Source organism: Limanda limanda, chromosome 6 (genome assembly GCF_963576545.1).
Source record: "Limanda limanda chromosome 6, fLimLim1.1, whole genome shotgun sequence".
In the NCBI taxonomy this organism is placed as follows: Eukaryota; Metazoa; Chordata; class Actinopteri; order Pleuronectiformes; family Pleuronectidae; genus Limanda; species Limanda limanda.
The window spans coordinates 19944820-19963522 of NC_083641.1; the positions used below are offsets into that span (position 1 = coordinate 19944820).

The window sequence follows — 18703 nt, forward strand, 5'->3', positions numbered from 1 at the left end:
GTGCAGACTTGGAGGAGGACTGGGCACCCGGTCTGGTGCTGATAGCAAAGTTTCTCCCATGACAGTGGGTGAAGGGAGGTGCTGGGAGAACATCCCTTCTGAGTGACCTTGATCCAAACCAAAAGTTTCTCACCGCGTTTGAAGACACAAAGCAAACAATAATACATTTGTTATCATCTGATGGGGCGAAAAACACACAGGTTCTTGAAATGCTAACAAACTTGTTGTTCTGCAGTGACTCTCTGTGATTCACAGTCATATGTGGATCAAATGCAGAACCATGTTTTAGTCATGGTGTCTGGTTCTGAGGAACACATTACTCATGTCTTGGAAGACGAACAGCTTCCACGGAAACAAACGGATCTGAGAATACAAAGGAACAAAGGTTTTCCCACGAAATAGATTCCGCTGAGGTATAATTAAGACCTCACCTTTCAAATCATAAAAACATGGATTGTGAATACATGCTACCAATGCATGCTTCTGTGCATGTTTAATGTTGTACTACAAGACCTTTAGGGCAATGCAATTTGTGTCTATGTATCTTTGTTTAAATGTGCACCTTTTTTTGCAGCAAAAGACAGTTTAATACCTGTGTCACCCCAGGCACAGCGCAATTAAAATCCAATACTCTCCAGGAGTCTATAACACGCTGCATTTACTGACAGCGTACACAGCTCAAATGGCCAATGGAGAAGGGGTGAAGGGTTTTATTTCGAGAGCTCGGCAGCAAAATGATGGAAAATATGATCACTGCCGGCGAATGTGAACATCTTTTGGACGCACCGACGGGCAGCTACTGTAAAAACTGCTGTCGGTTCATCTTTGCAGATATTCTGAAGATATACACACAGATGAACATTTCTCATAAGAGGAATCATGCTGTGCAGAAGCAATGAACCGTGGATGGTATGATGGGGTGCAAAGAAATAGGTTTGCATAGTAATTTACTGTATTTCTTAGGTTTAAACTACATATTGGACAATGGAGCTGCAATGAGCCTGCAAAGCAAAAGTCTAAGGGCAGTATGGAAAGGTTTGGGTGTAGTTAAAGTCGGCTTATAAAAAAAATGCAAAGTTTTCCAGTCACAGCAGGTAGGTGTTTATACAAGTACTGTGCTACGCCTACATTTATTTAAAAAAGACATCAACAACACAGCCTGATATATATTGCATGAATTTGGTGAGCCACTGAAAACAATGACATCCAGTTGTCTGGTCCCTTGCTTCCAATGAAATTGGGTCATTTATTTTATGAAGAGAAGCATCTGTTTACTTTCCTCTCACTTTAAGGCTTATTTACACTTTTACACAAATAACCACATGAGTTAATTGCCTGTATGAGATTGACACTTTGGTGATCTTCTGTGTTTAATCATATGGAGAGCAGGGACAAAAAGAGAAGTCATATGTGATATAATAATAATTAGATAAAAAAATATTTGATGGGGCCTTGTCTGAGAGATATTCTTATATAAATTACAGGTTACTGGCTCAGTCACTGATAACAGATCAGGCAGGTTGTTATTGAAATAGAATCAAAAACATTATACAGTGCTGGTGATGGCTTTAACTACCTAGCGTGAGGGCAACTTGAAAGTGAAGCCAATTCATCTCCAGGGGACATGGACCAAATAAAAAAGTCAAAGTACACGTTAAATCATTTTTTTACAAAGATGGTTTCTGTCATTTGTGGTATCTCCCATCACGCAGGCGTTTGTTCATGTGTTCATTTGTCCTGTAAGTTTGGTTTTAGTTACTTATTTAGTGAAACGTTATGATTGACAGCTTGGACTGATTTGTGATTGGTTGAGCGTGAGAATCTGTATCTTGGCTCCACGCCAATATCACAAGGAAATGGAGACACATCATTCATCTTTTTGTCTGTCTATGATTTAAACCTCAGTGAAAATGGCAAAACCTGGATCATTTCTCTTCATGTTTACACTGTCCTGTCAATAAAGGTTAAATGCCCCCAAAATATCTTGGATATAAAGGTTAGATATAACCACTTATATTTAGGTGTGAAACAGACCCTGCCAAGAATGAAATATGCCTATGAGAATATAAGCAAACACCCTGACTTCCCTTTATAGAGTTGTTGAAAATATGCAGAACTGCCAACATCTTGTGACACCAGCACAGCCACGTTATTTACACCTAGACCTGATTTTCAGATTCAGCATTTTGTTTTTGCGCGGATAGGAAACCTCAGGCCTCTGTGGCATTTACAGCCTGAGAGACAATTCATGAATACAAGGGCAACACGAAAATGATCTCATGCGAGCAATTATTCTTCTGTGGTAAAGGCAAATAACAATAAATTGTAGATGAACATGTCCTTCAGAGTTAATAAATAATAAATTATAAACTCTTTGAATATGTCCCCTCTGCAAGAACAAACACCTGCTATCACATCTTCCTATTCTGGTGAGTTTCCAAAACTCTTCTACACAAGAAAATTAAACATAGATATTTTTTAAGCTGTTCCCCTGCTGGGATTATTTCCTTTCAAAAGGGACTCTTGCAAATACTTCATCAAGACTGACTGACCCAAACCTGGAAATCCAACAGCCAGTGGCATCATCATCATGACTACCATCTAACATCAGACAACGCATGAAAGAGAAGCAGTTATAGCCAGTCTCTGCGTTAAAGGTGTCTGATTTGTGTCTTTTTTTTATTTCGTGAGGCCCTAAAAGTATTTTTTGAAATCTAAAATAGTGCTCAGTGGAGCACAAACTTCTGCCTATAGGCCTTATAGCTGTCCTTGATTAAATTATGTATTCATAGAAATTACTTATTTTTTCATTAAGATCCACAAATTATTACGTGGGGAAATCACTTAAAGCAAGTGATAAAACACATTTCTGGATGTACCCCTTGATCGAGATCCACAACCAAATTGAATGGGTACTTCCCTTACCCATACCGTAATAAGTTTCACGGCAATAATTCCAGTAGTTTTTGTGGAATCTTGTTCACAAACAAATCAACCAATTGAACAAAACCTTGTTGGTGGAGGAAATACAGAAAATGTTCTCATACCCCAGTTTTAAAAGATATGCTGATTCCCTAAACAGGACCCTGGGACGCCATGGGGACCTCACTGTAGAAATTAAGACTAATCTGTTACCTTTAGCCTCAGGGTATACCCTCAAGTTCAGTCTGTATCGTTGATTATAAGTACAAAACACTTGATGACGCTAAGGTGCAAAGGATAGTGGCACTTGCTAACTGAACTTGAGAAATAGACCTTCAGACCTACAAGGGATATTCACCATCTTTCCCTTTTCGAAATCCTGTATTACTGAAGGTAAAAAGTCCAAAACAGTAGAGTAACTCACTTTAGTTACTTTACATTCTTGGTACAATGTGACAGATGGTGATGGTGATGATCATTTTAATATGCACTCTTTGATCCGCACCACTGAGTGTTGTGGATCAAAGTGCCACTGGAAGCCCAGGCTATGATGAAGTCCAGTGAAACACGCTGCGTATCACTTCGTCGCTCCACCTGAACCTGCGCCCGGGAGCTACTGAGGCAAGTGCTGCTGACAGGGTCACTTCTATACGCCGCCCTGGCAGAGGAACTTCAGAGAGGAGACTTCAGGCAGCGCCTCATGTCCCCGGCTGCAGAAACAAGGAATCCCCGGCTCGTGGATAACACGCTCGACCAACTGTGCAGCGCAAGAGTCTGATGGATCATTTGAATTCAGGGATCCGCTCCGGGTATAGATGTGGTGCTGTGGGTAGTTGTAAGTGAAGGGTGTGCGTGCGTGCGTGCGTGTGAGTGTGCGTGAGTGTGAATGTGCTCTCCTAGAATAGAAAGGGAGAAGAGAGAAGAGAGGCGGGATCGGATTTGTGCCTTGTTGGAAATCCAGGGGTGAAGCAGAGAGAGAGACCGTCTGGAGCGGATCGATCAGCAGTGCGCGCTCCCCTCGTGGATCTGACGGATGTGTGATCAGTGGATGTGATGCCCATTTATATCATCGACCGAAAATTTCCCGACACATCTGGTAAGTGGCTTCGTGCGCCCGGAGCGCGCCTCATCCGTGTGTATGGGCTGTTTGTGTGTGCGCATTGGTTATTTATTTGTTTGCACACGCACCGGCTTGGTGACACCGGGACAGCGTGCACTAGTTGATCATGCCACCCACCCTCCACACACACACTTGATCACACACACACACTTGATCTCACACACACACACACACACACACACACACACACACACACACACACACACACACACACACACACACACACACACACTTGATCTCTCACACACACACACACACACACTTGATCTCTAACACACACACACACACACACACACACACACACACTTGGAGTTCCCGACGTTCAACAGGAGATGAGGAGCTGGCCCCCGCTTGGCTGCGGGCTGGCTCGTGTGCCGCAGGTGACTGTTTGTCTCACTGGAGTTTTGAAAAACCAAGATGCTTTTCATTTCGTCAAGAGACACTTGATTCTCCTCTCGTAAGCTGAAATTCAAGCTGCATGTGCACCGGTGATTTTCTTTAAAACAAGTTTTTTTCTCAATTCCATTCATATTCCCATCAGTCAAGCCATTGGGAAAGCAATTCAGGAGCTAGGCTTCATTTCAGCTAGATCACTGCACCTCTGGGAATCGAGTCTGATCTTACAGAGATTTTGACTCTTCGTGTGCAGCCATCGGCCCCAGAGCTGAAAATCATATCCCAGAGAAGGTGTTATTTTGAGTTTAAAGTAGGCCACATTCCTCTACTTCTTCAAACTCAATTAGGTGCAAGAGGTGTCCGGGGTCTCACAAGACCTGCAGACTGTTTGTGTTTTAGATACTGTACCTACATCACGACAGACAGGGAGAGAGGGAGTTTTGTCTTTTGGAACTGATTTAACCATTATGGTGCTGACACAGCAGCACATACTTCCCACAATAAAAGAAAACTCACCCAGGAAAAACAGTTTAGAATCACATTACAGATCCTGCAACAGAGGCAGTAACATCAGCAGCAGAAATGACAGCTCTCCCCACAGATAACTCGGCTTCCTCCCTCACAGAGCGAACATCCATAAAGACGTCACTATCACGCCTGCCCGGCACTAACAGATTCTGTAATCTCCACAGAATCAGCAGTAACCATAATGCATGAGTGATGGTGCACGGGGAGGACGTACAGTAAATGGTTACTATGATTAATACCAAACATGCCTCAGCTCACCGAGAGGGAGTCGCTTAACAGCATGATTTAGGACCTCTTAGTGTTTCACTCTGTTTTTATGGCTTTCTTTACCCCCACCCCCCCACCCCTCACACACACACACACACACACACACTCTATCACTCTTTTTGTTTTTTTTGCACATATATACCTCCACTCTGTCTTTATATCCCTTTTCCTTTTCAATAAATTTTGCATTTCTTGGCATGCACTGTGTCCGGATTAGAGAGGATGAATATATAATACGGCCCCTCCAATTTTGTCATGCACGCATAGTTTTATGGGAGCCGTGGGGCTGCTGTCACAAGTGATGTGTTTGCCTGCGGACGAAAAAACAGAAATGATCATATTTAAGCCTGTTGTAATCACATCCGGTCACTAGTCTCCCATTGCAAATCTTATGACCCGCTGGGAAGTCATGCGTGCTTTTAGTGCTGGTGTGGAGCTGGGAAAGCAGCCTGTAGGGAGCTGTGTGTACAATCATGGCCAATTACCAGGCGGGATAATGACTGCACCCAGGAGAGGTGGCTGTTACGCTTTGGCTTTGGTTTGCCATAAATGAGGAGTGATCTGGGAAATCACATTTGACAGGACCGCGGCCACATGTGATACCTGTGCATGTGTTCTCATTCGGAGGAAGCTCTGAGAGACTTTGTCCTCTGCCTGTGAGGGGGCTACGGAGGGAGCCACAATCGGCACACAGGCGCCTCATGACACCAGCTTGTAAAAGTGTGTGTGAGAGACAGATGTGTGTTTGTGTTTGTTGTGTGTGTGTGTGTGTGTGTGACGTCGACAAGGGATCAAGGACTAATTGTCCTCAGAGATACTTAACTGCTTGTAACTTGAACTTTGTAAAGTTCCCACTTGGCCCCAGAGTGGAAAACAGCGCTGTATAGTGAGGAGAAGAGGACAGGTCTCTCTTTTTTCTCTGTTATTCAGAAGTGTGTGTTAGTTGTTAATTTTTCTTTTCTCCGGAGTGTACTGTCTCTAGAGGGTAAGGATGTCCATTGTTCTCACCTTTTGCTACAAAACCGGTTTGAAAAACATATCGTTTGACTTTTATCCTCCGTTTCTTTTTAAATATCAAAGCCAAATGACTTTTATTTCCCTTTTTTTTTCTCTTTTAAACTGTTTCTCTTCTGTTCTTCTTTTTCTTAGCAGCATCCGTCTACAATGATGTCCTTGAATGTTTGATAAACAAGCTGCAATCAGCAAGCGTTCAGTATTCTTGCTTTATGACTTTAAGGTTAACTGATTATGCAGATACAATGGAAATGTATGCATTAAAAACACGTTGGTGTTATTTATCTCTTTTAGTTTCTCATCTGTTTTGAGCTGCAGCTATTGATATTTTTCATGAACATACAAATCCTGCCACTTAATATATCTATAAATCAATGAATTAAATGATAATAGTGAAAAATATCCAGCAAAATTTCTTGAGATATCTTCAAATCCCTTTATAGTCTTTAAGAGTCCAAATGGAAAAAAAGAGGAACAGCACCTTCTCAATATATCATCACAATGGATTATCAGATATGTTCAATGTCTGTCAATGAACTAATCCTAAGCTCTCCCTCTGTGGTTTTCAGGTCAGTTGTTACAGCCGATAGCTGAAGGAGGAGACCTGAGAATGACAGAGACCATCCCCCCCAATTCGGCTAAGAAGCCACGCTGGACCTCCCTGGAGGTCGGGCTCATCACCATCGTCTCCTTGCTCTTCATCGTCATCGTTGCCCTCATCATCCTGTTCGCCACACAGAAGACGGGTGAGTCGGACTTAGGATTCAGGTTGACAATGAAAATGTCTGAAACCTTTTCACGAACCACCGTGAGGGAAGTTTGGTAAAAAATAACAAGCTTGATCTAAACGTGTTTTTCACGTGACCACAATCATAAAGGAACCTTTCAGAACTTTTGTAGATTGCCACCTTTTTAAACTGAGCGTGTGCAAAGACCATTGTGTCTGTCTGAGTTCACGGACAATCTTAAGCACCAAGCAACACACGCTGAAGAGCAGCAATTTGTTCGGGCGGAGAGAAAACACTTGAGTTGTGTGGTTTTAAAACACAGTGCAAAAGTACAACCACTGAGCCAAGAAGAAGAATTCCCAGTGCAAAGGTCCTTTCTGCTCTGTGGGGATTTGTTTTACACTGAGTATCTCAAATGGCTGAGTGTTTCACATTTCAGACTTTTGTGTGAATTATCAAGAGTTGTGCAACAGACATTTCATTGTTAATATCATCAATTCACAATGTGAGAGGTGGATCGTTTGAAAGTGAAATTTAACAGAAGCCCCACCTCTTCTCTTCCCCACATCATGGGAAACCCTTGGAGTCAGCTTCAGGCCAATGTCACAGTAAAAGTAATACATGAGTTTCCTAATCATTAATGTCCTGACTGCTGCGTTGCTCGTATTTTTTACTTAGATGTCAAGCTTATTAAACTTTAATACACGTGACAAATGGTCTGGGCTACATATTATATTGAGGAGATAATCCCTAAATCCAAGGGCGTCTGATATGGATGCTATGCTCCAATAAAACTGCAGTATCTACTATTATTAAGTCAACTATAGACCTATTGATTAATAACTGACATAATCATTTCAATAATATTATATTTGTAAAGTGTCAACCCAGAACCTATATTATCTGAGGGGAACTTCAGATAATATATCATCCATCCAGCCAGCCACTTATCCTTGAGACATATATCTCTTATACTAATATTAGCGGTATATGCTGTTTTTGCACACACAAGAAAACCCCGGTAAAAAAGAACATTGAATCCTTTCCCATTGCCAGTAGAAAAGTTTGCCTCTCTGTTTTTATTCCACTGGTAAAAAATGTTCAACGTTACAAATGCCCCAGAACTGAGAAGTGGTCTCACCTCTCCGTCTTGCCAAGTTAGCGTTCCTCGTACCCGTCACTGCTGCTTGGACCCGGAGCTCATAAACAACTGTCTTCACTGTTTTGACCAGGGAGTTGATTTAATCCATACACATTGCACATAAAAGTCAGATGTAAGTGGGGTTTCAAAGGGGCTATAAAGAGACAAATAACCAGCCACACTCCCATTCACTCCTATAAGGTCAATTCAGAGTCTCCAATTAACCCTAACCCTATTATGGTATGTCGTTGCACTGTGGGAGGAAGCTGGAGTATCCGGAGAAACCTCTCAAAGACATAAGGAACCTTATAGCTGTGAAGTGACAGTGCTAACCACTGCACCACCGTGCCACCCAAGAAGAAAAACATCTCCTTTGAAGAGTGGAAATTAACAATGACAGTAATAATGATAATACCCATACCTCATAGAACTTCTACCACTACTACCATTACAAATAATTATAATATATTTGAGTTTAGAACGATTGTGAAATTCAGCAAGTCAAGAACACAAAATCTTGACAGGTTTGATGATATATGAAACAGTCTGCCAAGGGGTATATGTGTGTTTGTTTGTGTATGTGTTTGTAGGACTGTTATTATCTTTGCAGTTGACAAATGTGTAATGTGCCATGGTAGGAAAATGGGCTAGTGCACCCGGGAGCACATCATGTGCATTCACACGAAACGCATTGAGCAGCTCATTTAAGGGTACAGCAGGTTTGTGGTGTGTCGGATTCAGATTCAACAGTTCGGCCTCTAAATTCCTCCTGACAGAGTGGGAGCAACACTTCCAAGTGGGGCTGAACCTGTGTGAAGGATGACAGAGATGAAAAGAAATGAGGGAGAAAACGGTTGAAGGGGAGGCAGAGGATGAACGTAATGAAGGATGACAGCGAAAATTCCGTTGAGTAATGATTTGTTTTGTACTTTCCCGTAGATGAAATCTGCACCACTGCCGACTGCACGCAGTCAGGTAAGCATCGTGCATTTTTTTGAATTTGTGTGATCTATTTTCTGTCCCATCCTGGAGGCTTTGATGTTTCTCAGAGGACAGGATGTGAAAATTGAGACCGCTGCAGGGGCCCAGGTATTTCACACATACTTGGAGAAAATGGGGACTTTATGAGCGAATATGTTGCCCCAACAGTGACCGGAACAAACAGAAACAGTCGCCATCAGCATGCACATTAACCCCGGGCCACCTTTGGACACTTTTACAAGAGAGGTTGCAACACTGTTAACGGGACCAAGCATTCACAAGTATACACAGCTTAAGCAAATCCATCAGGATCTAGTGTTTTTGTGTAGTGTGCAATGTTCTCAAGTATTTCAACATAGGTGAGTTTTGTTGTGGAGCTTTTACAACTTAACTGTGAGTGTTCTGTGACCCGTGACTAAAGAGTAATGAGCTGAGACATGTTTGTATCACGCAAACCCATTTCTTGGATCGTTTCAAATTCCCCTGGACATGAAATTGATACATAAAAGAGGCCAAACATTTATCCATAAACTTCTCATGCAAACAGGTCCCAATCCCTCCCTAACTTGAATACTTATAATATAATATATTTCTTAATTTGTAGATGATTTTCATCGATAAAACCTGAAAACGACTTATGTAAAATATTTAACTATGCCTCCAGTTTCCCTCAATAGAAGCAATTCATTCCTGATACATCTTTGTTGGACCAATGTCCCATTTCAGTCACTTTTGACAGACAGCCTTGTCACAAGAGATCACTCAGCTGCCTTATTTGCAGGACACACATTTCCAATTTATTCCCTTTTGCTTACTGCATATCTATCTCTGCATTATTTTACTTACTTAAATAAATGTGTAAACGATAAATGTGTCACCTTAGATTTTATAAAATGTTTATTTAAATTATTTAACATGCAAATTCTGTGATTATGAGAAGAATATGACATATTCTTCCTCTGTTCTGTTAAGATTATATAAACTTTTTAAAGGACTAGTTCTACATTTTTTGATAGTTTTGTAAGCTGTGCTTTCTTTCTGATAGTTATATTGGATAATGTCCTCTCTCATATCAGTCCATCATTACAAGGCTTCTTCCAGGGGCCAGTTAATTAGCTTATCTTAGAACAAAACCTGGACAAAAGGGAAAACAGCTATAGATGCCTGGCTCTGCCCAAAGATAACAAAGTCCACCTAGCAGCACCTCTTAAGCTCACAAATTGAAATGTACTATCACGCTTAACTGAGAACATTGAGGTTTCATGTCCCAGGTGCTGGACGTAAATTGCAGTGAGTCTGGAGGATAGTTGTCTGGGAACCGAAAAATTATGACAAGAAATTTCCTTGTCATCGTTTGCTAATAATGGAGCACATGACGTCCCGTGACATCATGTGTCAGTTTTAAACTTTTGTTTTGTACAGAACAAAGTGTTTGTGATATACAAATGCAAGATTAGTGCACAGTACAGATACAGTTGTCTGTGGATTTTGTTTTACCTTGGACAGAGCCAGGCTTGTTTTCTACAACTGTGCCCTCCAGTTCCCAGTTTCTCTTCTGATCCGAGCCAATGGCTGCTGGCTGTAGCCTTAAATTAAACATGGTCTTGAGCTTCTCAACCAACTCTTAGGAAGAATGCAAATGATCATATTTCTCAAAATCGCCAAATATTAAATTCAGAAAAGGGTAGGTGTCAGTTAAATATTGTGCAGTGTGCAGTACATACTGATTAAACCTTAACTGCAGTGGACATTTTTCTGTTGTGTGTTTCAAAGATGAAATATAGCCAATACATCACATCCCATTCTACAGAGCTCATTCACTAAGCAGTTACACTGACAGACAGTATTCAACCAAATTCTCACAGATCAGACCTTTAAAGTGATATAAATTATAAATGCACTCTGGATTTTCTCCACATCGTTTGAGAGCTGGTCTCCTCTCTGTCCGTGCAGCCTCCCGTCTCATCGAGAACATGGACGCCGCCGTGGACCCTTGTGACAACTTCTACCAGTACGCCTGCGGAGGCTGGCTCAAGAAGAACATCATCCCGGAGACCAGCTCCAGATACAGCACCTTTGACATCTTACGAGACGATCTGGAGGTCATCCTCAAAGGTCAGACGCCTGTTACACACACATACACAGACAGGCCATGACACAGACAGACAGGGGGGGCGGGGGGGGATTTCTAAAAACCACATCAGAGCTGCTTTCTAGGAGGACTGAAAGCAGCTTGATTCAGTTGCTTTTGAATGTGAGCTAAAGAGGCCTCTCCTTCAGGCGTAGTAGCTCTATACATATCACAGATGTCATGGGAATTTGGCTTTAGCGCCGCCGACCATGTGAGCTGAGAGTTTGTCAACGGCGCTGGCACTATCTCTCTGTGTGTGTGTGTGTGTGTGTGTGTGTGTGTGTGTGTGTGTGTGTGTTAGTGTGTGTATGTAAGTGGACACTGCGTTCAGGCTGTGCTCGAAAATATCAGCACATGGTGTTGAGAAAGATTTGTGTACGTGTGTGTCTCAGGTGTTTTGCCAACTTTCAGCAAGCATTACAGGGTTTCTAGTGTCCTTGTGGCTGTGGTTGATGAGGTTCAAATTACACTGCAAATGTGTGTACCCCTGGATCTATTTGTGTGTGTTGTGTTTGTTTGTGCAAGGGTCCGTGCCTCATGGCTGTGTGTGAGAAGACCAGTCGGGTCCTGAGCAGCGTGGGCTAAATCCTCAGGGAGCACAAACTCTCCATGGACAATCCGAAACCCTTCATCTGTCATAAATTCACACTTTATATGCCAGCCTCTTCCTCTGTAATAAAGACAGTACAGATTGGGCTGCAGGAGGAATGGAGTGATTCAGAGCGGATCGAGAGATTGATCCTCACTGGCAAAGGAAACCCAAAGTGCAGCACAACTGCCTCCTGGACTTTTTTTAATTTGCAAAAGTATCGAGTGCTTTGTCCGTTTAATCTCGATGAAAAGAGAAACATGCAGTTTCTTGTCTCGGGGCACCGTGTTGGTTCTTTTTGTTCTTTTGTTATCTGCTCTGGTGATGGAAGGGGATCACATGCAGATTAGTTTTCATTATTTTTTAAGAGAAACCTGAATCCTGGGTGGTCATGATTCGATTTGTCCGTTCAAGTTCAGGACGGAGTAACTTTGGATTTGGTTTAGTCTATGAAAGTCGATGAGTCATCTTACAGACAGGACATGATAAAACATAATAAAGCATAACAGTAAAATAGTATAAATATCACAACATGTTAGATGCTAGAAAGAACAGGCTATCATAAGTCTTTGGTCGAAAAACAGCAACTTGTTTTTTTTAAACCTTAGACTTTGCTTTTTGGAAAACAAACGTCATTAAATCTGGATTCGTTTTTTTAGCTCTCACTATCCTCACTTTCCTCTTACTTCTCGATAAACACTTTCTACAGATCAATATAACAATCATTTGGATTTAGAGTTTGCTTTTCAGTATTAATTTAGTAGCATTTTTAGAGGGGTTTTATCGTTTTTAAAAGCGCCTGTAATCTATAATATAATTCTAAGGTTCAGTGGATCATCATTCATGCAATTATAAAAGCATTTTAATGAAATATCTCTGTCCTATGTCTCTTATCTGATTTGCCTGAACATGAGAGGATTCAGAATTGCGGCATAAACTATAGATAAACTCGAATATAAATTACCTAACAGCAGGCGTTGTATGAAAAATATATATCTTTTATTCAAATTTGAACTTTCTTTTTCCATATTGCTTAATAATAACACAAAGGCCGTCCGTTCCGTTCTGCTCTCGCTCCCTTCTCCCATAAAAAAATCACACACAGGGGGGAAATAGGGAAAATAAACATTGCTTAACTCTACGTACATGCCGTGTTGCTGTGTGAATGCGTGGCGTTGTTTTACACTTTGTCGTATTTTTACTGAAGACGAATATATTGCAGGTCGTAACGAGATATTGAGGAAAAGATTAGCTTCCTTAACTGTGTGGACGTGCTGACCAAAGTTCAAAGGTTGATCATTGACTTAATTGCTGTAAATGCTGTGTTTAGCACAGGAGGGAACGGCGCAGCCACAGAACTGGTCCTAGATCAGTGCGCTCATTCCTCCAGGCTGTCTGGCTGCAGTCGGAGCTGGAATGTCTCACACACTGTACAGTGTATCTTCAGGTTTTTCTTTGTGTGTGCATCTGTATAAGTTTCAGAGAGAAAGAAAATATTGTTCTTGATCCTCCAAACCAAGGCATTTGTGTCGTCTTGAGCACTGACAGTAGCAACAAGGACCCACTAGCTCTTGAGTTAAAATCTTATAATGACCGAGGCACGACACGGTGAAGGCCTCGGCGCTGCGTGACCTCAACTGAGATGTGACCTCTACTCTGGTAGTGACATCAAACACGCGACCTCTGATCCTGCGGCTGGCTGCTGCCGCCTTCTCGGATACCACCGCCCGCTGATGGACGGATCCTTTTCCTGTCAACAGCTGCAGGGGCCTGGAAACACCTGGACACTGCGGCGCTCTAGGCCGCATGACAGTAATAAAAAAAAGGGCCTGCGTGTCTGCGTTCGTGTGAGAATATCTGTGCAGATTTGTGATGGCTTGTAAATGCCTCGGACTGTTCTCCGCTGCTGTAAAAAGGCTGTTAAAATGGCCAAGTTCCATAATGAGGAATCCAAACCCTAAGTTGTGACCAGAGCCGTGTGCACAAAAGTGTTTGTACTAGCCCGTGCAAGTTTGTCTCTCCCCCCCCCCCCCCCCCATTCAGGTGTGGCATACTGTGCAAAAATCAGCCCAATTGGCCGTGAGCTTTTTAATTACTAACTAGTTTGCGTTAGGGAGAGGAGGAGTGCAACAGGTAGGAGGTGATGAAAGGAAGGAATCAATCGGGAAAAATATGGGGAGAGCGATGGCTGGTGGGCGGTGAGATACACAGGAGCCAAGGGTTTTCCTGAGGTGAAGTGAGGAGGAGCCCTGGAGCCAGAGGAGGATGGTACATCGAGAGGGAAGCGTTTGAGGATCGGACAGGAAATGTGAAACAGCATGTGGTAGTCATCCCCAAGTCCTGTGTACATCCGTCCGTGCCTGAGTACGTGCATTTGACTTCTCGCATGCCTCCAGGACGGGGCGAAATCTCACTTTGTGGATTCTTTTAGCCTGAGGCGTTCAACACACCGAGCAGCTTGTTTTATTTACTTGTAGAAATGTTGGCATCACCATGATCGCTGGGGCACATTTGTGAGATAGCTGTGATGTCAGAGGCGTTCCGATGTGAGATGTTTGTGGACGCCCTGGGACAAACGGGACTGAATGTCTGTGATTTTCTGAGAAAGAAATAATGGAAAACAGAACTCAAGTCAAACACAAATGACCACGAGAGGACTTTTGAAACAAATGGTTGTTCACATGAAATCCCTGATATCAGAATTCCCTTCAGAACCATTGCACAACACCCTTTAATATTGTATTTCTCATAAACGTATCAAATACAGATATCAGAGTTTGGTGTCCAAGCAAATTTATGTGAATATTAATGCAGCGATTCTTGTCCAACACAAATACAAATGAATACAAATGCAGAATTGAATATGTTTTTGCTAGCTAGGATAAAGGGGTTTTGACCATCACCCCCCCTGCTCACAGCCTTCCTGCAACACAGCTCTGGGACCTTTTTTATACTGTGAGATTGTCCAAGGGCCATTACTCTGACTGACAACATGGCACTGAGGGAAAGACAGAGCTGGTTCAGGGGGTAGACGGCAGGGAAATAATAAGAAGCTCTTTAAAATCAATGTTTTTCTACTTGTTTGGAGAATATTGTACATGTGCTGCCTGTACATTTAAAAAGACACAGTTGAGCTCTTCTCACCAAACCACAATGTTAATTTATGGCCATACCTGTGTAGCGGGAAGAGCCACCTGGGTCTGGAATTGTTTTTCCACCCTGTAAATTCCTTCATTTTTCAAGTTTTCTTTAAAAAATAATACTCAGGTTTCTCACCATAGCAGCACTGGAGTCTCATAGACAACTTAATGATACAAGGGTAACATTTATTGCAGTTATTTACGTTTCTCAGAAATGCAATAAATTGTGGTATTTGTCTGCTGGTTTGGTCTAGCAGATGGCTGTGAGATACCCATGGGCCTTTGCAGCCATTGCTCTGGAGAAGTAGAGATGTGGAAAAGAGTCGTAGCAAAACTCCATGTCATGGTTTCACACCACAAAAAGAGAATGAATGAGACTCATCACCATCAAACTGCGTCAACTCATTTCAGTTTTTAATTATGTTCTCAGCCTCCGCTCATAAAATACACTTAATATAGACTTCATAATGATAAAGTGGAAGCAAAACGCTGGAATAAAACGCTGCGATGTTTTGTGGCATTAGAGGAAGTCGAGGGTAAAATGTCACTGCGGAGAAACTCAAAATTCTGATTGTGTGTCACGCTGAGAGGTTCGGTTCAAATTGACATGATGTCTCAAACAAACAGGTGGCACAAAATCCATTCTAAAATAAATCTAAACACACACACACACACCCATGGGGCGACAGGGAGCGAGAGAAGAGAGGGCGAGTGTGTGTCTGTGTGTTTGTGTGTGTGTGCATGTGAGAGAGAGTGAGCGAGGAGGTAAGCTTTTTGCTGTGGTTAAACATTAGCACCAGGCAGTCGGTAATCCAATCACACACACATGATCTGTGCCCTTTTGCAGGAAGTGCCCTGCAAAGTGTCCCTGTCGCAGGACTTCATTAAGATTAAATGAGGACATAAATAGTGCTCACATGGAAATGAGAAAATGGAGGGATTACAAAAATGAAAGGGAGGGAAAAGGCTGACGTGACATGCAGTCGTATAAGGAGTAAAATAAGTGGTAAAAAATAAAGAGAGAGAAATAACGGAGAAATCTGATTAATCTAAAAAGATATGGCTTGAATAATGCATTCAATTTAGACTATTAGACTAAAGGACAGTAGAGTTGGTTGTCCAATAAATAATGCAATAACAGACGAGGTGTATTCCAGACATGTTGATCTGATATGACATTACATGAAATAAGAGATTACAGAAAGGGATAAACCTTGTCAGAAAAGGGGGAACTGCTTTATCCCCTGTCTGTCACTAAGTCCACATAATTACGAAGAATGGGAAGAAAAAAAAAAGAAGGAAAAATCTAATTTTCAAAGAGACACGAGTGATGTGTGGACTTGGCAGAGTTTCCTGTCAGTTCGCTGCGTAATTGAAGATCCGTCCGCTTCCTGGAATCGATCGTGAAGTTGCATCGAGACGTGCTGGTGTTTAAATGATGATCCCGAATCTAAGATTTATTAGCGATAACTATCTGACAGGCAGCACTGAAGCAACTGTTCGCATGTGTTATAGCTTGTCAAAACTAAAAGTCATGAGAATATGATAACCCCTTGAACAGGTTCCTTTTAATTGGTAATGATATTTATAGCCCATCATTTCACTGACATCTGATTGTAACCCAACTGTTGTGCTTCAGTTCAGGTTTTGTTGTGGAATACTTTAATTTTATCAAATCGCATTGCAAAATAGGCAGGGTTCCTTTCAGGCATGCTGGTTTAGACATGTTTGTCTTTATCTCTTGGTTAGTCCGCCAATCATAAAAAGCCTTATGCAAACCCGTCTTAATCCTATTTTTCTTTTTTTTTTGTATTCTGAAAAGACAGAGGGAGCTTGAGCAATCGATGCAGTCACAGATACACTCGTTCCACCGAAGCACACATTGTTTGCCCAGCTTGACTATACTTGACTTGGCAGAAGTCAACAAGTGGCGGCTTTGCAAGAAGGGGCACATTGTAAAAAGCGAAGATATCTTATACTGATGATAAATAAAACATTAGAAAAATCCCGAAACTCTAGAAGTACCTTAGAAATACCTAAAATACTAATAAAAAACAAATACTCAAGTTACTTTTTCTTATTTCACAACTTCACTATTATTTTGTGCAATGACAGCTCTGGCTTGTGGGCGAGAAAACCACAATTTTAAAGATATACGAATGGATTCATACACCTTCCATATACATGCAAATGCACTAATATGTGATTGAATATGACCGCACCTCGATTATTAAGCACAGACGCTTTTAGCATGTAAAATTTATAAAGTTCATGTCCATTTTGCCTTTCTGCTGAATTACCATAAACAATACTAATAGCAATTAGGAGGTCAAGCATTTTCATACATTTTGCATGTGCAGGAAGTTTATTACAGGCACTTACTTCTTCTAAGAGTTTTACATCATTCATTATTCATGATGCAGTATTATAAAAACACTTGGACACCTCATGTATCCACTGGCTTTTGGAAAAAACACTCTTGCCTAGATTTTCAACAATGTTGAACCCAAATCAGATAAAATGATAAATCAGAGCTCGACTGGCACTCAGTAGAGCTTGTACCTCCAGTGAGGCCCAACAGTCCCAATCCAAAGATCCATTCATTTTTCCTCGGGGTTATCCACCATTCCAACTTGCAGTGTTTAAGAGAGTGAAAAGAAGGAAAAAAATGAATCACCCCTGGATCTGTGTCCCCACAAATTCACTGGGTTCTTCTGTGACCAATAATGCATCCGTCCACCAAGTTTCATGGTTTTCCACCCAGTAGATTTTACAGAATCCTGTAAATGCACAAACACACACAGATGGAAATATAACCTCCTTACAAATCGATAACAGCCGGATATAAAAAGCCTCAAATAAATTATAAGGCATCTTACACCAAATTAAATATATGTTTGTGCTCTTTTGTTGTACAATATTGTTTTATTTTTCGTGGGCCGGTTAGTATGGAGGCACAGAGCCAAGGCCTCATGGATTCCTGGGGATCACATTAGGGCCCCTCCAAATCTCTACCCTACTTAAACAACTGTGTGCTGTAAATCATCATAGCTGCAAACTAAGTTGCTGAAATGGCTCCGTCCGGATTTGAGCCCCCAATCCTGAAGTGTAGATGCCCTTTGGAAAAAATGTCTTTAAAAATAGTCCTCTGCCTCCTGCTGGTGCACCAGCATGCTTCTGACCTGCAGTAAACTGGATTTGAGTGAGCGAGAGTCAGACCTGTGAGGTCTTTGTAGTTAATTAGTGCAAAGTGCAAAAGATCAACGGAAAAAAGATGATGTGTTATTCAAATTACCTATTTAACTGTGTAAGATGCAGTCATCCAGTCAACAATGGTAAATAGGCTCTGCTAAGGAAGTTTCCTCTGTGTTTGTTTGTTTGTTTGTCTGTTCGCAGGATCACCTGACATGTTCTCATCCATTTCCATTAAGTTTTGTAGAGGGGAAGCACATGGCCCCAGGTAGAACCCATTAAAGTTTGGTGCGGATCCAGATCAGGGGCCAGATCCAAGAATTTCCCTCACTGTCTCCAACATTAAGATGAAGGTGTTTTTCAATATTCTCACTGACCTTTCAGATTCTTCATAAAAAAATACAAAAATCTGAATAATATATATGAGTATGTGGGATTTATAAATGCAGTTTCATGGGGTGCAGGCATTTTTCAGCCACTGTATGGCAACAAAAAGAGTTAGAAACCTGGAACTACCAAGGTGAAGCTGGGAAACATAACGTAGCCATAGCTAT

General features: G+C 41.7%; 1 protein-coding gene across 1 annotated transcript in view; it reads left to right on the forward strand.

The window, feature by feature from the left end:
- Positions 1-3975: 3975 nt before the first annotated feature.
- LOC133003833 (neprilysin-like) overlaps positions 3976-18703 on the forward strand; it is a 28762-nt gene continuing 14034 nt past the window's right edge. Inside the window, exons 1-4 of the mRNA XM_061073650.1 lie at positions 3976-4018; positions 6817-6993; positions 9056-9091; positions 11051-11212. Coding sequence (XP_060929633.1) covers positions 3976-4018; positions 6817-6993; positions 9056-9091; positions 11051-11212 — 418 coding nt within the window. The remainder of the gene's footprint in view (positions 4019-6816; positions 6994-9055; positions 9092-11050; positions 11213-18703) is intronic.